Below are 18665 nucleotides of genomic sequence, written 5' to 3'. Positions count from 1 at the left end.
CTGCTCCTCAGTGCTGGGTGACTGTTGCCATCTGACCCTTCGGGATGGAAGGACAATGGTCTGCACTGGGGCATCTGACCCTCGTCCTCCTTCCCCTCTGCCCCCAGGGTGAGGCGGGGAAGAAGCTGGATGACTCCCATGGAGAGATCGTGCTGGATGTGGACAACTGCACCATCTTCAGCGTGTCCCAGTACAAGGGCCAGGAGGAGCTTGGCTACCTCTGTATAGAGTCCGAGAGAGTCACCCTTTATCATAAAGGTATGGTTCAAACTGCGGGGGGGGCTGGGAGTCAGGACTCGTGGGTTCTGCCCTGAGGGGGAATCTCGTCAGTTAGAGTGGGGGTTCTGGTCCTGTGTCTGATGGGCTGATGCAGTGGGGGCTGGGAGCCAGGACTCTCCCACTGAGCCATGGATTCATACCTATCCCCATGTAGTGGCAGGGGCCCAAGGTTACAGAATAGATCCCAGGGCTGCCGAGTCGCAGCCCTGCTCCCTGGCACACTGGGACCCATCTGCCTTCTTCAGAGCCCTCCGGGGAGGCGCTGTAGGGATCTCATGAAGTGCTGTGGAGCTGGGGTTTCACTTGGCCCATCCAGTCCAAAGGGCAGCAGGTCAGGCCTGCGCTGCCCTCTGTGCCCAACCTCGTGGTGACCGCCGGTGGGAGCAGCCAATGGGCCAAAGAGGCAGCTGGGCTAAGGCCTGCCAGGAGGCAGTTCCCTGCAGTGGGGATTGCAAAGGAGGAGGCTCTTGCACCCAGCAGCAGCTCAGAGTGGGGAGGGGGGACATCTAGGGTGGAGGTGGGTCTTAAAGAGACAGAGCAATGCTGGAGAGGGTGGGGATGTAGCTGCAAGAGTTAATACCGAGGTCATATCAGTAGCTGTCAGAGTGGGTTACGAAGGAGGTCAGGATCATTACCCTCCATTTTACTTAGGGAGAGGGGGCAGTGACTCTACCTGGCGTCACCCAGCAGACTATAGTTCACATAGCCTAGCTCTCCTGAGTCCCAGGCTAGCGCTCTGTCCCACAGGGCACTGGGAGCGGGTTGGTGGGAAGGATGGCTGGCCAGCCAGCCGGCCAAACTCTCTGTGTCCCCTCAGCTGTGGTAGAGGACTACTTCCTGGCCAGTCGTTTGGAAATCCCCAGCTTCACCCCCCCTGACAGGCTGCACCCCACAATCTACTCCTCGGAGGAGGGGGTGCTGAGCGGGCTGGCAGGCGGCAGGAAGGACAGGCCCCTCAAGATGCTCTCGGCTGCCATCCGCATCAACCTGGACTTGAAGAAGAAGATCAAGGTATCTTGTCTCCACTCTCGGGGCTGTGGAGGAGGGGAATCGGCTGGGCGGGCTCCCTCTGCTCCCCCTTCTCCAAACAGGCTAAGAGCCAAAGCAACTCCTCCCTGGGATGCTGCATGTATTGTTTAATTTAAAACATCTCAGCGCCAGCTTTCATCTGACTTGTCTGTTCCTAGAGGCTATTTCCCTGTAGGATCTCCTCTGTTCCTTCCTCACCTCGGAGAGCCACTGGGACGGTCCTGTCTCCCTGTGCACTGCCCCCTGTGGCATGAACGGCCATGGGTCTGGATGGGGCCCAGCTGGGGTGGATTGGCATGTGGGGGTGCTAGAAGCCTGCTGGTCTGGTGGGTTTGGGGGGAGATGTCCTAAGGGGGTTCATAAATGGATTCCCCCCATCCTGCCCCTTGCAGAGCCTTTCCCCATCTGGGGGGGTCTCCCTGCTTTTTAACTTTGCTTCCCCATTCTCCCCTTTTGCAACCCGAATCCAGGAGTTCCTGGTCACCTTGAGGCTCGAAGGGGCCACCATGCGACATCACATGGCGCTGACCAATCAGAGCTGGTACACACAGGTACGTCCTGAGCCGGAAGTACCCATCCTGGGGTGAATAGCAGAGGGAGCACTGCAGTGTAGCAGCCACTGGGCTGAGGGAGACTTGGGGCCAGGAGTGGAAGCTGGGCCAACACCAGCATGGCTATAAGGTGTGGAGCTTTCCCAGGGGACAGATTGGATGCTCCATGGCTTGGACTCGCGCCCTGGTGTCTAGCTAAGGGGAGTCAAACTCATTCATTGGGCAGGGCCCGAATCTCTGTTTTAATTGTGGCAATTCTTGCCCCTTGCAGGCGTAAGCCCCCACCCGGTTCCTTCCGCTGCCATGATCAACAGTGGAATAGCTGATCTGGACCAGAGGGGGCATTGCCCAGTGGTTAGGGCGTTTGCCAGGGACTTGAGACCTGGGCTCAATTCCTGGCTCTGCCATAGGCTCCCTGTGTGACCTTGGGCAAGTCTTTGGGCCTCTTTTTCCCTGCTTATAAAGTGGTGATGGAGTGAGGCTGGGTGTCCGAATGGCTAGAGCACTGGACTGGGACTCGGGGGACCTGGATTCTGTTTCCAGCTCTGCCACTGGCCTGCTGTGACCGTGGGCAAGTCATTTTGCCTCTCTGTGCCTCAGTTTCCCAATCTGCCATGGGGATAAGAACCCTGCCCTGCCTCCAAGGGGTGTTTGTGAGGATAAATCTGGTATGGATCGGGGCCAGATGAGAGCGTGTCAAGTGGAAAGGTCAGCTCTGAGACTAGCAGGTCGCTGTGTCACTTTCACTCAGTGCAGCTCCCGCATCTCTCAGCCATTGGCTCAGGCTCTTGGCAGACTCAGGCAGTTGCTATGAAATTGGTTATACTCTAGGCACATGGAGGAGGCTGTGAGGCCTAAAAACTGACTCCTTTTTTCATGAAAGCTGAGATTCTGGCCAACACAAATGCATTGGCCAGGCTAGATCTGTATGTCCAACACCCCTGGTCTAAAAAGAATCCTCCTAGTTCAACCACAGGGGACTGGGGCTGGATGCAGGGATCGGGGGGCGGCGGAGGTGTCCTCCAGCTCAGGGGATCGGCACTGGCCTTTCTGCCCCCATGAAGACCTGCTGTCTGGGGTGCGCACGCTCACACTCTCGCTCTTTCAGCTGATTGACTTCCTGGACGTACTGGACGATCCGATTCTGGGCTTTGTCCCCCCAACGGTCATTACGGTGCTGCACACCCACCTCTTCTGCTGCGCGGTTGACTACAGGTACTGAGGGGAGCAGAGGCGAGTGGGCCGCACGGGGAAAAGGGTGGCTGTAAAATAGGAGAGGCCCTTGGCTGTTTGTACAGGAGGAACAGAGGTGAGACAGAGAAGTTAGATTGGCAGATCTGGTTTGAGGGAATCCAGACTCCCAGGTTCTGTCCCAGCTCGGAGAGGCAAGTGGAGTCTAGTGGGTTAGAGCAGGGGGGGTCTGGGAACCAGGACTCCGGGGTTCTATCCCCAGTTCTGGGAGGGGAGTGGGGTCTTTGTTAAAGCAAAACTTGGCCTGATCTCTGCTGTCTGCTCTCCTTCTTATCTTGGCATCTTGGAGACTGGATGCGATGGTGGGAGCCTCTGTCACCTTGAGATAGTCTCAGGTGGGACAGGAACACTGGCCCGGCCAGAGGATCAGAACCGAGCTCCATCTGGTTCAGTATCCTGTCTCCGGCTGTGGCCAGTACCACATGCTTCAGAGCAAGGAGTAAGGACCCAGCAGAGGGCAGCCGTGGATCATCTGTCCCCTGTGAAGGCTGCGATCCCATCTTGGCGGGGGGGCTGTGGGATAACCCTCCCGTGCGGGGACTCTTCCTGGCTCCTTTAGCCCTCCCATCACACCCCACCCCCACACTGGTTCTGTCACTACCATCTCGCCCCTCAGGCCCCTGTACCTCCCCGTCCGCGTGCTCATCACGGCCGAGACCTTCACCTTGTCCAGCAACATCATTGTGGATACTTCGATCTTCCTGCTCAGGTAGGCGTCCTCCAGCTGGGGACAACCCAAGAGAGCTGCCCTCTCCAGGGAGGGCCTGTCTCTCCCTGGGCTGGTGAGATCAGGGGGCTTGAGACCCGTTCCCTCTGGGCCGAGCCTGGGCTGCGCACAATAACCAAGTGCTGGCTTGTGTGGAAGAAGTTGGGGTCAGCAGCTCTGGAACTGCCATCGTGCGGGTGCCTGGATGCCGTGGTGGTGGGCGCAGTAGGAGCCCAGTACGATGGAATCCTGAGTGATTTCTCTGCCTATGTCTACTCCAGTTACCTGGGGTGTAGCCGTGAACTGCTGGGCCGGGTGCGCTTGTTGCAGGAGTCTCACCCCAGCACGCACAGTCTCTTCACACCAGCTGGCACCCTGTATTCCATTCCCTGTCCCCCTGAGCCAGCCAGTCTCCCCACCCTCGGGCCAGGACAGAGCCGGCACCCCTAGAAGGCCCTATATCCCATTCTCCAAACTCTCGAGCCAGCCAATCCCACTGTTCTGGGGCCAGATCAGAGCCAGCGCCCCTAGAGAGGAAAGGCCCGTGTGCCATTCTCTGTCTTCCCACCCTGGGCTGGATTGGCACCAATGCCCTCTAGAGGGGAAAGGACCCGTGTCCTATTCCTTGAGCCACCACTCCCCGGCGCTTACTCCCTTGGCCCAGGGTGGGAGTCAGGGTCCGTGTAACAGGGCCAGAAGGCCCTGCTGATACCTATTGCACTGTGTGGGGCCCTTGGGTTCATAGTTACTGTACAGTGATGGATAAGATCTTGATTGTACTCGATCCAGCTGGCATGTGCCTACTGGAGGGGCGGCAGGGTTTAAGTCACTCTCCCCTTCCCCCAGGTTTATTCTGGATGACTCTGCCATCTACCTGTCTGACAAATGCGACGTGGAGACGGTCGATCTGCGGAAGGGTAAGAGCTGGACGGGCCGCATGTCTGTCCTTCTGCTGTGCTCTGGGCACTGAAAACAGCAGCTATTTGAAAGGCTGCTGGGGAGCAGCAGGTATCCCTCAAGCATCATGCCCCCATAGCCCCTCAGGCTGGGCTCTCGGCAGGTCTTTCAAGCTAAGCAAGCTTGCGCCTGGTCAGTATTTGGATGGGGGAGCTGGTGCTCATAGCCCAGCATGGTGGCAGGCGGCTCTGTAGAAGACACCCTGTATTGCTTAACAATTTTCCATCTGTGGATTTCAAGGGGCTTCCCAAATGTTTGAATGGATTTAACCGTCCCCCGTCCTGGGTGTGTTAATTGCTGCAGGGAAACTAATGCCCAAAGAAGAGGGGGGAGGACATGCCCAAATTAGAGAGAGAACGTGGAGCAGAACCCAGGAGTCCCAACTCCCAGCCCCCGCTGCTCCAACCCACCAGGCCCCACTCCCTTCCCAGAGCCCAGGATAGACCCAGGGATCCAGTCAGGCTGAATCTCTGCTCTCCCTTGGCCTCAGATTACGTGTGTGTCCTGGACGTGGATCTTCTTGAGCTGGTCATCACCACGTGGAAGGGAAGCGCCGACGGGAAGCTGGTGAGGCTCAGCCCAGCCAGAAAGGGTGGGGTGGGAGCAGGCCTGGTACCTGCAATGGAAATCCCAGTAGAGAACCCCCCCCTTAAGAGGTTACTGCGCAGGGTGGGGAGGACACTCCATGTGGCCGAATGCAGGAGGCGGGTAACTTCCCAGCCCTCCTTATCCGTCGCTGTAGCCTTGCGGTGTGAGAGTCTTCTCCAGTGCAGCTTCTGGTGTTTTCAAAGCAGCCTTGCTGCGTTTTGAGCCTGTGGGACCTAAGCTGACCCACCTCCCCTCAGGAGCCCTGCGCTGACCTTTCCCAAGGATCTGGGATCCCATTGCTCTAGCTCCCCACCCCAGTCTGACACGTGCTGTCTCTCACTCGCTTTGTTCCACCCCAGACCCAGCCGCTGTTCGAGCTGCGCTGCTCCAACAACGTGGTGCATCTCCATACCTGTGCCGACTCCTGCGCCATGCTGGCCAACCTTATCCAGTACGTGGTCAACCACGGGGACCTCCACCCGCCACCCCGGCAGGACAGCCCAACGGAGATCGCTGGCCAGAAGGTGCAGGTAGGGAGAGGAAGGCTGGACTGGTGTCATCCCTAGCTGAGAAGGTCAGGCTGGCTTGGTGCCTGGATGGGGGACCTGCATGGGGATCTTCCAAAGCTCTAGCTAAGCATGGTCACGCCAGTTCAGTGCCTGAATGGGGGGCATGCTCAGGGATCTTTTGTAGTTTAGTTAGGTGGGGCTGAGCCAGTTTGGGGCATGGCTGGAGGACTGAGATCCAATACCTGAAGCTGCACCAATCAGAGGAGAAATAAGGCACACTTTTTTTTTTCTTCTTTTTTAGCAGGGAGAGATTCACCATTGCAGCAACTTATGCAGGGTGGGCTCCAGCCCTTGAGGGTCTTTAAATCAAGACTCTGTGTTTGTCTCTGAGCTGCACTCTAGCTCAACCATCAGATCTGGGCTGGATGCAGTGATCTCATGGGGAAGTTCTCTGGCTTGCATTTTGCGGGATGTTGGACAGGATGATCTGATGGTCGGGCCTTAACAGCTGTGAAGGAAAGGCATATGCTGGAGGGACGGGGGGAGTTCAGTAAGTGGTGCTCTGCCCTAGCAATCAGAGCAGACTCTTGCGGCGCTAGAGGGCACTGTTCTGCAGGACAGGAGGGCCCAGGCAGTGTTTCCTCTAATTTTTTTACGTCCACGTGCGGAGTGAATTTTATGTGCACCAATATGGAGGTGATCACCTCCATATTGGTGCACATAACAAAATTCATGTGGTGGGGGTGGGACCGAGGGGTTCAGAGTGTGGGAGGAGGCTCAGGGCTGGGGCAGAGGGTTGGGATGAGGGCTCAGGTGGGGCTGGGGATGAGTTTGGGGTGCAGGAGGGGGCTCAGGGCTGGGGCAGAGGGTTGGAGTGCAGGGGGGTGCTGGCTATGGGGTGGGGCCAGGGATGAGGGGTTTGGAGTGCAGGCTGCCCCAGGGCTGCAGTGAGGAGACAGGACTCCCCCCAGCTCTCTCCCCAGCTGCGGCAGCTCCAGCTGGGCTGGGCTGAGGGAGGGGCTCCTCTCCCCCCAGCCGAGGCAGGTCCATGCTGGGGCCGGTGGGGCTTAATAGGTGGCTGCGCAGCTTAGAGGGAACTTAGCTCAGTAGAGGGTGTCTCCCCTGGCCGTCAGCACTGACCCGAGTGCCCCCGCACAGTGCTAGTGTATGCTGTGCCCCAGGGAGCAGAGTGGGGCTGCTCTCCCTTGGCAGTGCTGATCCATGGGTACCCATCACTCGGTACATAACACCCCCTGGTTCTCGTTGGCCCCCAGCTGTCAGAGAGCCCGGCCTCGCTGCCCTCCTGCCTGCCCGCCGAGACGGCCACCATTAACCAGCGGGACCTGACTGACGCCCTCATCGACACCGACCGCAGCCTGAGGGACCTGACATTAGAGTCTGGTAAGGGATGCCAGTGAGAGCCTGGGGAGCCGAGGGGACCATGCTGTCCCCTTGCTGCCTCTTCAACTCCTTGGGGGCCGCTGGGCACGGTGGGGGGCAGAGGGGAAGGGTTGGGGGCTGGATGGCATGTGGCTGCATCACTCCTGCTGCAGGGCTAGAGAAATTAGTGTCACCCCTAGCTCCCAAATCGTCAGCTCCCGAATGGGCTAATCTGGGGCTGGAGGGGCCCATTGGCCTGATCCGGGTCTCGGGAGGGGAATGTGGGGCGGGAGGGGCCGTTGGCTCGATCCAGGGGTAGGGATGTCAGGCGGGAGGGGCCGTTGGCCCAATCCAGGGCAGGGTGGATGTCGGGCGGGATGGCAGGAGTATCTCATTGGGGTTGATCTCACCCATGTCCCTCTCCCCTCCCAGGAGAGGCCGGGCAGTTGCACCAAACCTCCCCCGTTTCAGTGTATCTCTTCCCAGGGGAGAACAGCGCTGGGGGCAAGCCCTGCCACCCACCCCCTGCAGCCCTGCCCCCGGCCCCCATGGAAGTGGGGCTAGATTTCTGCTCCTCGGAGGGCAGCGAGGAGGAGAGCGAGGCCACCGACAATGACGACTTCTGCATCCTGGACGCACCCGGCATGGGCATCCCAGTAAGGGGAGGCAGAGACCGTGGGGGCCGTGGGCAATGGGGATGGGGGGACTGAGGGGAAGCTGTGAGGCCTGGGGGGCTATGACTGATATGGGGTGGGGCTTTGGGGTCCATGGGGAGCTGGGAGGGACAGGGAGAGGTTGGGGGTGGGGCAGGGCTGGGCCGGGTCCAAATGCCTGGATTTTTTTTAGGAAGGATGAAGTAGTGGGATATTGGGGGCGGGGCTTGGACACCTGGGTCCACTGAATGCTCTGAGGCCTGCCTCTGTGTGTGTCTCACCCACCCCCAGCCAAAGGACGGAGAGCCAGTGGTGACAAAGCTGCTGGAAGGGCCAGTGCCCATCAAGGACGGCTACTTCTCGCGCCCGCTGGGCAGCACAGACCTGCTGAAGGCCCCAGCACACTTCCCATTGCCTGAGAGCCGGGTCATGCTGCGTGAGATCTCAGTGGTCTGGCACCTTTATGGAGGGCGGGATTTTGGGGTCGGGCGCGCCCCCCCAGGACATGCCCACTCACCCAGGTGAGACCTCGCTGCCTGGCAGGTACGGCCTGCCCTGGGGCTGGGCTGGGCTGGGCTGGGCTGAGCAGCTCTGACCCTCTCTCTCCCCCGCCCTGCAGGATGAGGCCCGGCCTGTCGAGCGCCCGCAGCTCCCCTTCCCGCTCCTCCATGGCCAACCGGCCCCAGAACACCTGGCGCACACAGGGCGGGACCGGGCGCCTCCATGACCTGCTCATGGAGATACAGCTCACCAAGGTGAGAGCGGGGGTGTGTGTGAGTGGGTGGGGCTTACATCCGTCCCACAAAGGCTCTTCTGAGGATCTCCCTGCCACAGGATAGCGGCTGGGTAGGCCCATTGGTCTGACCTCCTTGTCATAGACATGATGTTCAACTCTCCCGACACTATAGAGCCGCGTTCTGCTCCCAGCCCTTCTGTGCGGGGGTGTCTGGCTTGGCAGGGACCCCCCCACACACTATTATCAAGCCTTAGCCTCTTCCCCTCCCTCCAGGTGAGCTTCCAGCATGAGACCTACCCCAGTGGGGCAGAGAAGCTGCCCGTGGAGCTGGAGGAGCAGCCAGTGTCGCGGCAGGTGTTCATCGTGCAGGAGCTGGAGATCCGGGACCGGCTGGCCTCCTCCCAGATCAACAAGTTCCTCTACCTGTACACCAGCGAGAAGATGCCACGCCGGGCCCACTCCAACATGGTACTGCCGGGGGGCTGACAGAGGGATGGGTAAGGGGCAGGGGGTGGGGGCTGGGGTGGGATGAGGGCAGATACTAGGGAGTTGACATAAGGTGAGTGCTGGGGCTTAAGGAGAGGTTGTGGGGTAGGATCCAGGGCTGGGTTAGGGGTGAGTTCTGAGGGCTGTTGATGTGGGGCAGCCACTGCAGCTGGGGGATGGGGAAGGTATTTGGGGTGGGCATGAAGAGAGGGGGTTGGTGTGGGGTGGGCACTGAGGTCGGGAGGGGGGCAGTGAGCTCTGTATAGGGGTGGGCTCTGGGGGGAGGGGTGGGATCTGGACAGGGGCAGGGCTCTGGTGGGAGGGGTGGGATCTGGGCAGGGGGAGGGCTCTGGGGGGAGCGTTTTGGTGTGGGATGGGTGCTGGGGCTGGGTGTGAGATCTGAACTGGAGGAGGGCTGGGGTGCTTGCTCCATCCCTGCTGAGGGAGGGCAGTGGACCGTACACCTCCCTTCCTTCCCCCTGTGAGTGACGGACATCTCCCCTCACAGCTCACCATCAAGGCCCTGCATGTCTGCCCTGAGGCCGGGCTGGGCGGCCCCGAGTGCTGCCTGCGTGTCTCCCTCTTGCCGCTGCGCCTCAACATCGACCAGGTGAGGGGGGCTGCAGATAGCTCCGTGGGCCCTGCCTAGAGACTCCCTGCCCTGGCCCCACACCCTGGGGGAGCCCTGATTTAGATACATCCCTCCCCCCCCACCCCCCAGGTCCCTAATGACCTGGTTCTGGATTCAGACCAGCACCCCCTCGAGGGGAAAGGCCTTGTATGCCAGTTCCCTGCTGTGGGGCTGGATCAGAGCTGGTGCCCCCTAGAGCAGAAAGGCCTGTGTCTACAGGTATGAATGGAATCAACTTTCTCTCCTAGAGCTCCAACTTCCTGGGCTTCAGCATTGTCCCTCCCCACTCCCCATTCAAGGATTCCCCCACCTCCCACCCCCTCCTTTCCGAATGATGGGCTCTGACTGTGCCTGGTGCCCCCTTGGCCTGAGCGATTTTCCAGCATCTGGTGTCTTGCCAAGTTATTGTTTCCAAGAGGAGGAGAAATTGATGATGCGAAGGGGGCAAGTTCTCTGGTGCAATCCTTTCCGTTTACAAAGAACGTCCCCACAGTCAGGGGTGAAAGTAATATTAAATTCTTACCTGTATGGGGGCCAGCTCCAGCCCCCGGAAGGGGCAGGGCCTCGGGCAGAAGGGGTGGGCTGGGGGATCAGGGGCTCCGGCAGCAATTTAAAAGGGTCTGGGGCTCCAGCGCCACTGCAGCGGCAGCTGGGAGCATAGGCGCCAACTTTCCCCGGCGCCGGTGGGAGCTCACGCCCCCCCAGCCCTGCCCCCCACTCCACCCTTTCCCCACCCCTGCCCCACCCCCATTACAACCCCTTCCCCAAAGTCCCCACCCTAACTCTGCCCCCTCCCTGCCCTATTGGACCCCTTCCCCAAATCCTTGCCCTGGCCCCACCTCTTCCCGAGCGCACCGTGTTCCCCCTCCTCCCCCCTCCCTCCCAGTTGCGCAAAACAGCTGTTTCGCAGCGCAAGCACTGGGAAGGAGGGGGAAAAAGCGGGCAGGCGGTGTGCTCAGGGGAGGAGGCAGAGCAGAGGCAGAGGTAAGCTGGGCAGGGAGCTGCCGGTGGGTACTGAGCACTCACCAATTTTTCCCTCTGGGTGCTCCAGCCCCGGAGCACCCGTGGAGTCGGCACCTATGGCTGGGAGTCCCGGGCCCTATTAAATCGCTGGCCCCGGGGCAGCTGCCCCTTTTGCCTCCCCCATCGGCGGCCCTGCTGGTAGGATTCCTACCGGCAGAGCTGCCGACGGGGAAGGGGCAGCGACGTTAAAACACTGCCGCAGCAGTGCTTTAACATGGGCTGCGTACGGGATGGTACCGGCTTCTTACCGGTATGCCGTACCAGCCCACTTTCACCCCTGCCCACAGTCCTGTGTCCCTGATCACAGCAGGAACGAACAGCTGGTTCCTTGCTCACAATTTCCAAGTCTGTCTCTCTAGCTAGCCCGATGTCCAAGGAGCTCTGTCCCCCTCCTGTCTTCCAGGGCCACACTCACCTCTGCTTCTCTCGCTGTCTGCTGGCTCTCTGCCTCGCACACACACACAGCTTGCCAAGCAATCCCCTGCATTTGCAGGCGGTCTGGAAACCCCACAGCCCACAGGGCTCAGGCCTGCGGCCTTGGGCAGTGGCTTCTATTGTTTCCAGCTCTTTCCCTCATAAAGGGGCTTAACTTCTCCTTCCATTTAGCCTGAAAGAAGGGTAATTAGCGCAGCCAGGTCTGTGACTGAGGGCTGTCCACCTTCCAGTATAACACTGCCTGTTGCTGCCTCTCCTCCCCACCAGGATGCCTTGTTTTTCCTGAAGGATTTCTTCACCAGCCTGGCTGTCAGCATTAACCCTGTGTTGCCCATGGAGGCTGGGACAGAAGGTAAGTTGAAGAGTAGCCCAGAGGTGCTGGCTGGCTGGGGAGGGATAAAGCTTCCTCTTCTGAGGATCTTCTGAATCTTTGTAGCCCCGGCATAAACCTTCCTCGTGCTGGGGAAACTGAGGCAGGGGGACAGACTCTCGGGCCACGTGAGCATCTGGTCACACCAAGTGTTACAGTGACTGTAACCTGGGCTCCTGACTGCTTTTCATGGGCTTTGCCCGCTACACTACCACCTGTCACCACAAGATGGGGATGTTGCTAAGGCCTGAGCTGCCAAGAGCATGTACAGCCTGCTGAGTTAGAGGAGGAACCTGAGATGGGCTGGGGGGAAGGGAGGTGAAGCCCCTGCTCCTTGACCACCTTTTTTTCTCTCCCCTCCCCCCAATAGCCCGCCCAGATCCAGGGGTCCGAGCCAGCCCAGCCACCGAGTCCGAATCGCTGGGGAAGGAGCAGGAAGGGAGCCGGGGGCCAGGGTTGGTGGGGGTAGAAATGACAGCTTCTGTGGAGACCACACTGAGCGAAAACAGCTCCTCCTCCAATGCCTCGTCCTCCACGGACCAACCCATCTACTTCAGGTATGAGATGCTGCTGCCTCTGGGGTGGGGCGCAGGGGGTGCTGCAAAGGGGAATCTTATTTCAAATTGAAGCGGTGGGTGGGGGAACATGAGGGGTGAAGGAGGCAGAACAGAAATGATGGAAGCTAGAATTACGGCCTGGATCACAGGGTTTCCCACCGCCTGATATGTAGAGGAGGTACCGGGGGGACCATCAATGACCACGCAGCAGCAGGACCTTAGTTACACATTTTGTCTGGCAGAGTGCTTCATATTGATCTCTGCTCCCTGTAGCACAGCGCCCCCTAGCACCGCGCTGGGGTCAGCACTCACTGCAGGGGGAGAGCGCCCCCTGCTGAGTTCCCACCCCGCTGCCTGCAGCTCCAAGATTTTGGTGGTCTCCATCCAGGCTCAGGCCCTGCTTAGCATAAGATCTGTGCCCATGAGGTGGCCTGGCTGTAAGTCCTGCCCCCTCGTCTGCCAGGTTCTCTAGCTCTCTGTCCCGATTGGTTGATCCCCAGGGAGTTCCGGTTCACGTCAGAAGTGCCCATCTGGCTGGACTATCATGGGAAGCACATGACCATGGACCAGGTGGTAAGTGGGGCTGGGGCAGGGAGATGCCAGTGAACCTCTGGGTGGGGCAGAGGTGGCAGGTAATCCCAGACCCCCGCTCCCTCCACAACTAGCCAAAGCCTCCTGCTGGAAGGTCTGGTGGTGGAGGGGGATAGTGTTGGATGAGCTCTGTGGCTTGAGTGCAGGATCTGGCCCTGGGTAGGAGTGGGCTTGGGGTGGGGGTTGGTAGTGGGATAGCATCTGGCTCTGGGGGAGGGGTGGATCTGGCCCGGGGTGGATCTGGCCCAGGGTGGAGTGGGGGGGCTCTGGTACTGGTGGGGGTTGGAGTGGGGTAGGCTCTAGAGTTTAGGGGTGGGGCTGCTGCTCCCTCTCTGCTGGGTCTGGGGGTGCAGTGCTGAGCAGCCTCTCCAGGGGGTGCAGAATCCACCCCTTTGGCTTATTGTCAGGTGGGCCTTAATGTAGCCCCAGGAGCTGGCACTAGAGGGGGCAGTGGGACCCTCCGTGATGCCTTTGACCCTTAGGTCACTAGTTTGAATCCTGCTGGGGTCAGGGTGAAGTTAACTGGTGTGGAACAAGTTAAGGTGGTGTCAGTTGAGATCAGACTGGCCTAGGGAGACTCCATCAAAACTGACCCTGGTTGCCTGGGCTGTGGGGACAGAGCTAACCTCTCTTATCACCGGGGGATATCTGGAGGGTGGGGGTGGAGACATGCCTGCGTTTGCGGGGGAGGTGGCGGTTCATAGGAGGTGTAATCCCCATTCTACAACTGGGGAAACTGAGGCAAGGAGGGCTGAGTGTGGGAACCAGGTTTAGAACAGAGGAGTGCCTAGCTGGCAGCACTGCTATTGGGGGGAGGAGGTTGTGGGTGGGTGTGTGGCACGGTGGGGTAGGGCAGTGCCGGGGGGTGGGAGCCGTACATAGATGGGAGCAGGGGAATGCAAGGTACACATGATACGAGGGGAGTGGCGTTGGCAGGGCTGTGCATATCTGGGGGAGCTGGATGGAGGTGTGGGGGATGGGTGTGGGATAGGGAGTGTTGGGGAGGGGGGATGCAGGGGTGGGCTGTAGGGAGGGGTGTGGGCCGTGCATCAGCAGTGCTTTAACCCTTTCTCTCCCCCTCTTCAGGGCACCTTCGCCGGGATCCTCATCGGCTTGGCCCAGCTCAACTGCTCTGAGCTCAAGCTCAAGCGCCTCTGCTGCAGACATGGGTGAACTGGGGGGCCTGGGATGTGCCCAATCCTGCTGGGCTTGGGGGCAGAGGGAGGCGGAGTCAATGCAGGCAGGGGGTGTGGTCTGTGCCCGTGCAGGGCTCAGACTGTGGGATGGAGCTGTCTGTTTCTGCCCCGCTCTCTTACCCTGACTGGCACTGCTGGGGAGGGGGTGGGGTTCAGTCTGTAGCGTAGCTCCAGGGCTTAGTCCTCTCTAAGAGGGCATGGTGGGGGCACCTCATTCTTTCCCACAATACCCTCTGTCTGTTCCCCACCAGGCTCCTGGGTGTGGACAAGGTGATCAGCTACGCCCTCACTGAGTGGCTGACGGACATCCGCAAGAACCAGCTGCCAGGCATCCTGGGTGGTGTGGGGCCCATGCACTCCGTCGTCCAGCTCTGTGAGTTCCTGGCGCAGCCCCCCTACCCCCTCCTTGCACAGGGCCCCCCCAGCTTTGTGCCAAGCCCCTGTGCGGGGAGAACCACCTTGCTCTAGATCAGGGGTGGAAGGCATGGGGCAGGAGGAAGGGAGATGGGGGGGCGGGGAGGGCTGGGGTGATCGTGGAGAGCTGGGAGGTAAGGGAGATGGAGGCCTGGAGCGAGAGGTGGGAGGTAAGGGAGATGGAGGCCTGGAGCGAGTGTGGAGTGGGTGATGGGCATGGGGGGGGGGGCAGTGTGGTGGGGGTGATGGAGGTGGGAGGGACGCGATGGTGTCTAGAGGGGGAGGGTTGAAAGGGTGCTGTGCCCTGGAGGGGCTGTTCTCCTGTGATCTCTGCCCTTGGGGTTCCCCCACTTCCGGCTAAGCTGGCCTCTCTTTTCCTCCCCCAGTCCACGGACTGCGTGACCTGTTCTGGCTACCCATCGAGCAGTACCGCAAGGACGGGCGCATCATCCGGGGGCTGCAACGCGGGGCTGCCTCCTTCGGGACCTCCACAGCCTCGGCCGCCCTGGAGCTCAGCAACCGCCTGGTGCAGGCCATACAGGTAAGAACCCTCCCTCCCATCCATCCATCCACAGCCTGGGACAGGCCACTCCCCACCCTGGCACTTTGGGGCGGGGCTGCAGCATGGCCCTATCCAGCCAGCGTGGAAGGCGGGGGTGGGGAAAGGAGCAGGGGTCTGCAATAGCATCGGAAAGGGCTTTTCAGGTACTAAGCCCCCCATCCCCTTGTCATGAGGGAAACTGAGAGGGGAAGGCACTTGCCCAAAGTTAGTGGTAAAGCTGGGAACAGAACCCAGGAGTCCTGGTTCCCAGTCTCCCACTCTCCTCTAACCAGCTAGCCCCTACTCCCCTTCCAGGATGCTTTCTTCTTGCCCTGAGTCAGTTCTGGCTCATAGGCCAGATCAGTGGGGGGGGGGGCGACTTGGAGAGTGCGTGTGTGGTGGAGTGGGGACTATGGGTATCTCTGGGGGGAAGGGGTCTGTGTGTATAGGGTGTGGGGGAGGAAGCTGGGATGTGAGAGGGTCTCAATGGGGTGTGCTGTTGGGGTCTCTTTTTATCTCTTAATGTACCTACCCCTTCCCCCCCCCCCCCCCCCAGGCCACAGCTGAGACAGTCTATGACATCCTGTCTCCAACCTCCCCTGTGACACGGACCCTGCTGCATAAGAAGCACGCCCGGAAACTGCGCCGGGGCCAGCAGCCAGCTGACCTCCGTGAGGGCGTGGCCAAGGCCTATGATACCTTCCGAGAGGTATGGTCCCTCCCTGCGCTAAGGCCCGTCCCCTTCCATGCAGGGGGCCAAGGCTACTCCTGCCGCTGGAGATTCCCTCCTAACCCTGCCGGGTGATGGGCCCAGAAGCATTGGGGTGGGAGTATTATCGTTCGGATTCCAGTTAGAGCCGGCGTCAGGTACTTCCACAGACTAACCCTGACCCCCGACTAACCGCTCCCCTTTGCTCCCTTGCAGGGCGTGATTGACACAGCCCAGACCATCTGCGACGTGGCTGCCCGGGGCCATGAGCAGAAGGGCATCACAGGGGCGGTGGGCGGAGTCCTGCGCCAGATCCCTCCCACCGTGGTCAAGCCCCTTATCGTGGCCTCGGAGGCCACCTCGAACCTGCTGGGGGGGATGCGCAACCAGATCAAGCCAGACGCCCGCAAGGAGGAGTCTCTCAAGTGGCGGCTGGAGGAGAGCCAGGACTGACGGGGTACAGACTGTGCCACAGAGCCCAGCCCCCCAGACGTTGCGACGGCCGGCCATCCCCTCCTCCTCTTCTGGGGGGGTGCCAAATCCCACCCCCTTCCAGGAGCCGCTGGCCCCTCCGACCAGGCCGTGCCAAGGACACAGTGCGGCAGGGACTGCAATTCAAACCAAGGAGCCATAGTGCGAAGGGGGCATGTTGTCAACTTGAGACAAGGGGGGGGGGGCCTAATTTAACCCCCCCCTCGTGGTCGCTTGGGACTTGCTTTTATACTGATCAGCCCCTTGAGTCCTCCCCTGCATGATCCCTGCAGCCCCCTTCCCCCAAAACCAAATGAGGAGACTGAGTATTAAAGGAAGTGAGTGGTTTTCACTTGGTCCCTTGATCCAGCTTTTTCCAGCCCCATGTCCCTCACCAAGGGCCGGGCAGCCTTTGCGTGGGGCTGGACGTCAGATCACAGGGAATAAGGACCTTGGTCCCCCTCTTGCCTTTGTCCCCAGCCACTGGAATTGGGGGGGTAACAAGATCCTTGCCTGAAACCATCCGCCTCACCTGGCCTCGGGTGGGGGATGGTGGCCCTGTTCAGGGGTGGGGGGCCCAGATGCCAGTCCTGCTGCTGGCAGTGCCCACATGATGACCTATGTTCTCTCCCCCCCCCCACTTTAGTAATGCCCTGCTTGCTCCTACCTGTGCCATCCCAGTTGTCGCTTTGTTGTGTTGTGGAGCTGGCTGTGCAGCCGCTGGCACGTGGTACTGGCTGGTGCCACTGAGCTGCTTTGAAAGAGTCACCCCCTTCGCCCTCTCGTGCTGATACCGAATAGCCTGAGCTGCTTTAGTCTGTCACTGCAAGGCAGGTGTTCTGGGCCTCAAACTGTCCTGGCACCGCTTCCCTGCCCCCTCTCCCATTTGTATCCCTCCCTGGAGCGCTGCAGAAAGGTCCCTACAGACCTGCCAGCCAGTGGAAACCGGTGCCTGGCTTATTTTATCCCTAAGGGGGTGCAAGCAGGAAACAAATCTGGCACCCCCGCCTCCTAGACCAGGCTTGTACCAATTGAGTTAAAGGAGCTTCTCTGTCAGCTGGCAGTGGTAATAGTCTATTATCCCCTAAAGGCCACATTTGCACCTTGCCCAGGCTGAACTGGGTCCCATCTTGCCTTTGCCTCAGGCATTGGGGAGCTCTGCATTGAGGGGCAGGGCCTATGCTTTGGGACAGAGTCAGCTTCCTGGGGAAGCTAGGGCCAAACGGAAGGGGGGTGCCCCATAGTTTTGTCAGTGCATGAAGGTGACTGAGGGAGATCGGGGGGCCCTGCACCTTCCCTTTCACCCAGCTGAACAGTCCAACACTAGAACCCTCTTCCCCCTGTCTGTGTAATACTGAGCTTCAGCCGCCAGGGGGAGCAGCAGTGTTCTGTGCTGTGGGCCTTGGCTGGATGGTGGCCTTGGGGCTGGATACCCCCCCACTCTCAGCAGGTGGCAGACTGGCACGGTGGAGGTGGCTGCTACCCTGGGTTGGTGCTGGGGGAGTTGGACATGGTGGGAGCAGGTAAGGATGCACCCTCTACCATCTTTCCTGGCTCGACTGCTGTCAGCAGCAAGAATCTTGCAAGCCAAGGCCCCAGTTCAGCACCCAGGAGTGGAGAAACCAACACCCCCACTTTAGAAATCCGGGTCTGCCCTGTGTGGGTGCTTCAGCTCCCAGGCCCCACTCCTGCTCCCTACAGTGGTGGTAAGAAACTGCAGCTGTGTCATAGCCTCTAACCTGCCCTTGGTTAAGGGTGATTCCCCTCTCCTGGTTGCTGGGTTTCGTGGTGTGTAACACGCATTCCCATGCCACGGGTGTGGAAGTACTGAGTGTCCTGTTCAATTAATCAAGGGTGGGAGGGGTCAGCCCTGGGTCATGGTCAGTTTAGGGAAGAGACTGTGAAGGGGTAACTGCATCATGGTCAATAACATACCTGGGGCTGGGAGGCGGGCACCCTGGGGGTGAACCCCTGCTCTGGCATAGGAGCTTGGGAAGTACCTGCTGGTCTCTGCGCCTATAGTGCTCACCAGCACTGGCAGAGGGCTGAGGATAAATCCTGGAAAGATGGCGAGGGGCCCAGATACTCCAGGGAGTGGGGGGAGGGTGGATAGGGTCTCTGGTTGGTGTTAGCCAGGAGCTCAGACAAGATGCCCAGCAGGGTCCTTTCTGGTTCCAGAAATCCTTGTGCTCCTTTCTCTGTGGTCTTTGTCTAGTGGAAGCGACTCCCTTCTCCAGGCAGGGACCTTTAAGCCGGGAGGCAGCCTGAGGAAAATGGCCCTGGGCTGGGAAAAGCAGGCTTGAGCCTGAAGGGGGCAAGAAGTTTTTAGCGCTGGGAGCTTAGATGGTTTGGGTAGATACGGTGGGGGGGGGGCACGGCAGGTGGAGCGTGCCCACACTATGCCCGGGGGGAGCTGTGTCTCCCTGGCCTGCGCCAGCCATGCAGGGGCGGGTTGATGGCTGCAGGCGCCTGTGTGCACAGCTCAGGAATGAGCTCGTTTCCCTGGGCTTTTTTCTCTCCCTAACCTGTAACCTTGGCACCAACAGTCTCCATGGCAACACAGCCTGTGATTGCCACCCTCCCCCATGCAGCTCTAAAGGTG

At 60.0% G+C, this 18665-nt stretch overlaps 1 protein-coding gene across 1 annotated transcript in view; it reads left to right on the top strand.

Annotated features, from left to right (window-relative positions):
* The window catches only part of ATG2A (autophagy related 2A), a 38506-nt gene extending 22092 nt beyond the window's left edge, over positions 1–16414 (top strand). The window contains exons 21-42 of the mRNA XM_065408620.1: positions 108–258; positions 1097–1290; positions 1779–1859; positions 2968–3074; positions 3727–3819; positions 4663–4733; positions 5264–5340; positions 5721–5891; positions 7145–7271; positions 7683–7906; positions 8195–8424; positions 8523–8658; positions 8913–9107; positions 9634–9735; positions 11482–11566; positions 11955–12141; positions 12642–12714; positions 13819–13901; positions 14180–14301; positions 14729–14883; positions 15440–15592; positions 15809–16414. Coding sequence (XP_065264692.1) covers positions 108–258; positions 1097–1290; positions 1779–1859; positions 2968–3074; positions 3727–3819; positions 4663–4733; positions 5264–5340; positions 5721–5891; positions 7145–7271; positions 7683–7906; positions 8195–8424; positions 8523–8658; positions 8913–9107; positions 9634–9735; positions 11482–11566; positions 11955–12141; positions 12642–12714; positions 13819–13901; positions 14180–14301; positions 14729–14883; positions 15440–15592; positions 15809–16045 — 3054 coding nt within the window. The 3' untranslated portion in view covers positions 16046–16414. The remainder of the gene's footprint in view (positions 1–107; positions 259–1096; positions 1291–1778; positions 1860–2967; positions 3075–3726; positions 3820–4662; positions 4734–5263; positions 5341–5720; positions 5892–7144; positions 7272–7682; positions 7907–8194; positions 8425–8522; positions 8659–8912; positions 9108–9633; positions 9736–11481; positions 11567–11954; positions 12142–12641; positions 12715–13818; positions 13902–14179; positions 14302–14728; positions 14884–15439; positions 15593–15808) is intronic.
* The last annotated feature ends 2251 nt before the right edge of the window (positions 16415–18665 follow it).

This window comes from Emys orbicularis, chromosome 7, assembly GCF_028017835.1.
Source record: "Emys orbicularis isolate rEmyOrb1 chromosome 7, rEmyOrb1.hap1, whole genome shotgun sequence".
Lineage (NCBI taxonomy): Eukaryota > Metazoa > Chordata > Testudines > Emydidae > Emys > Emys orbicularis.
This window is presented reverse-complemented; position numbering and strand designations above follow the sequence as displayed.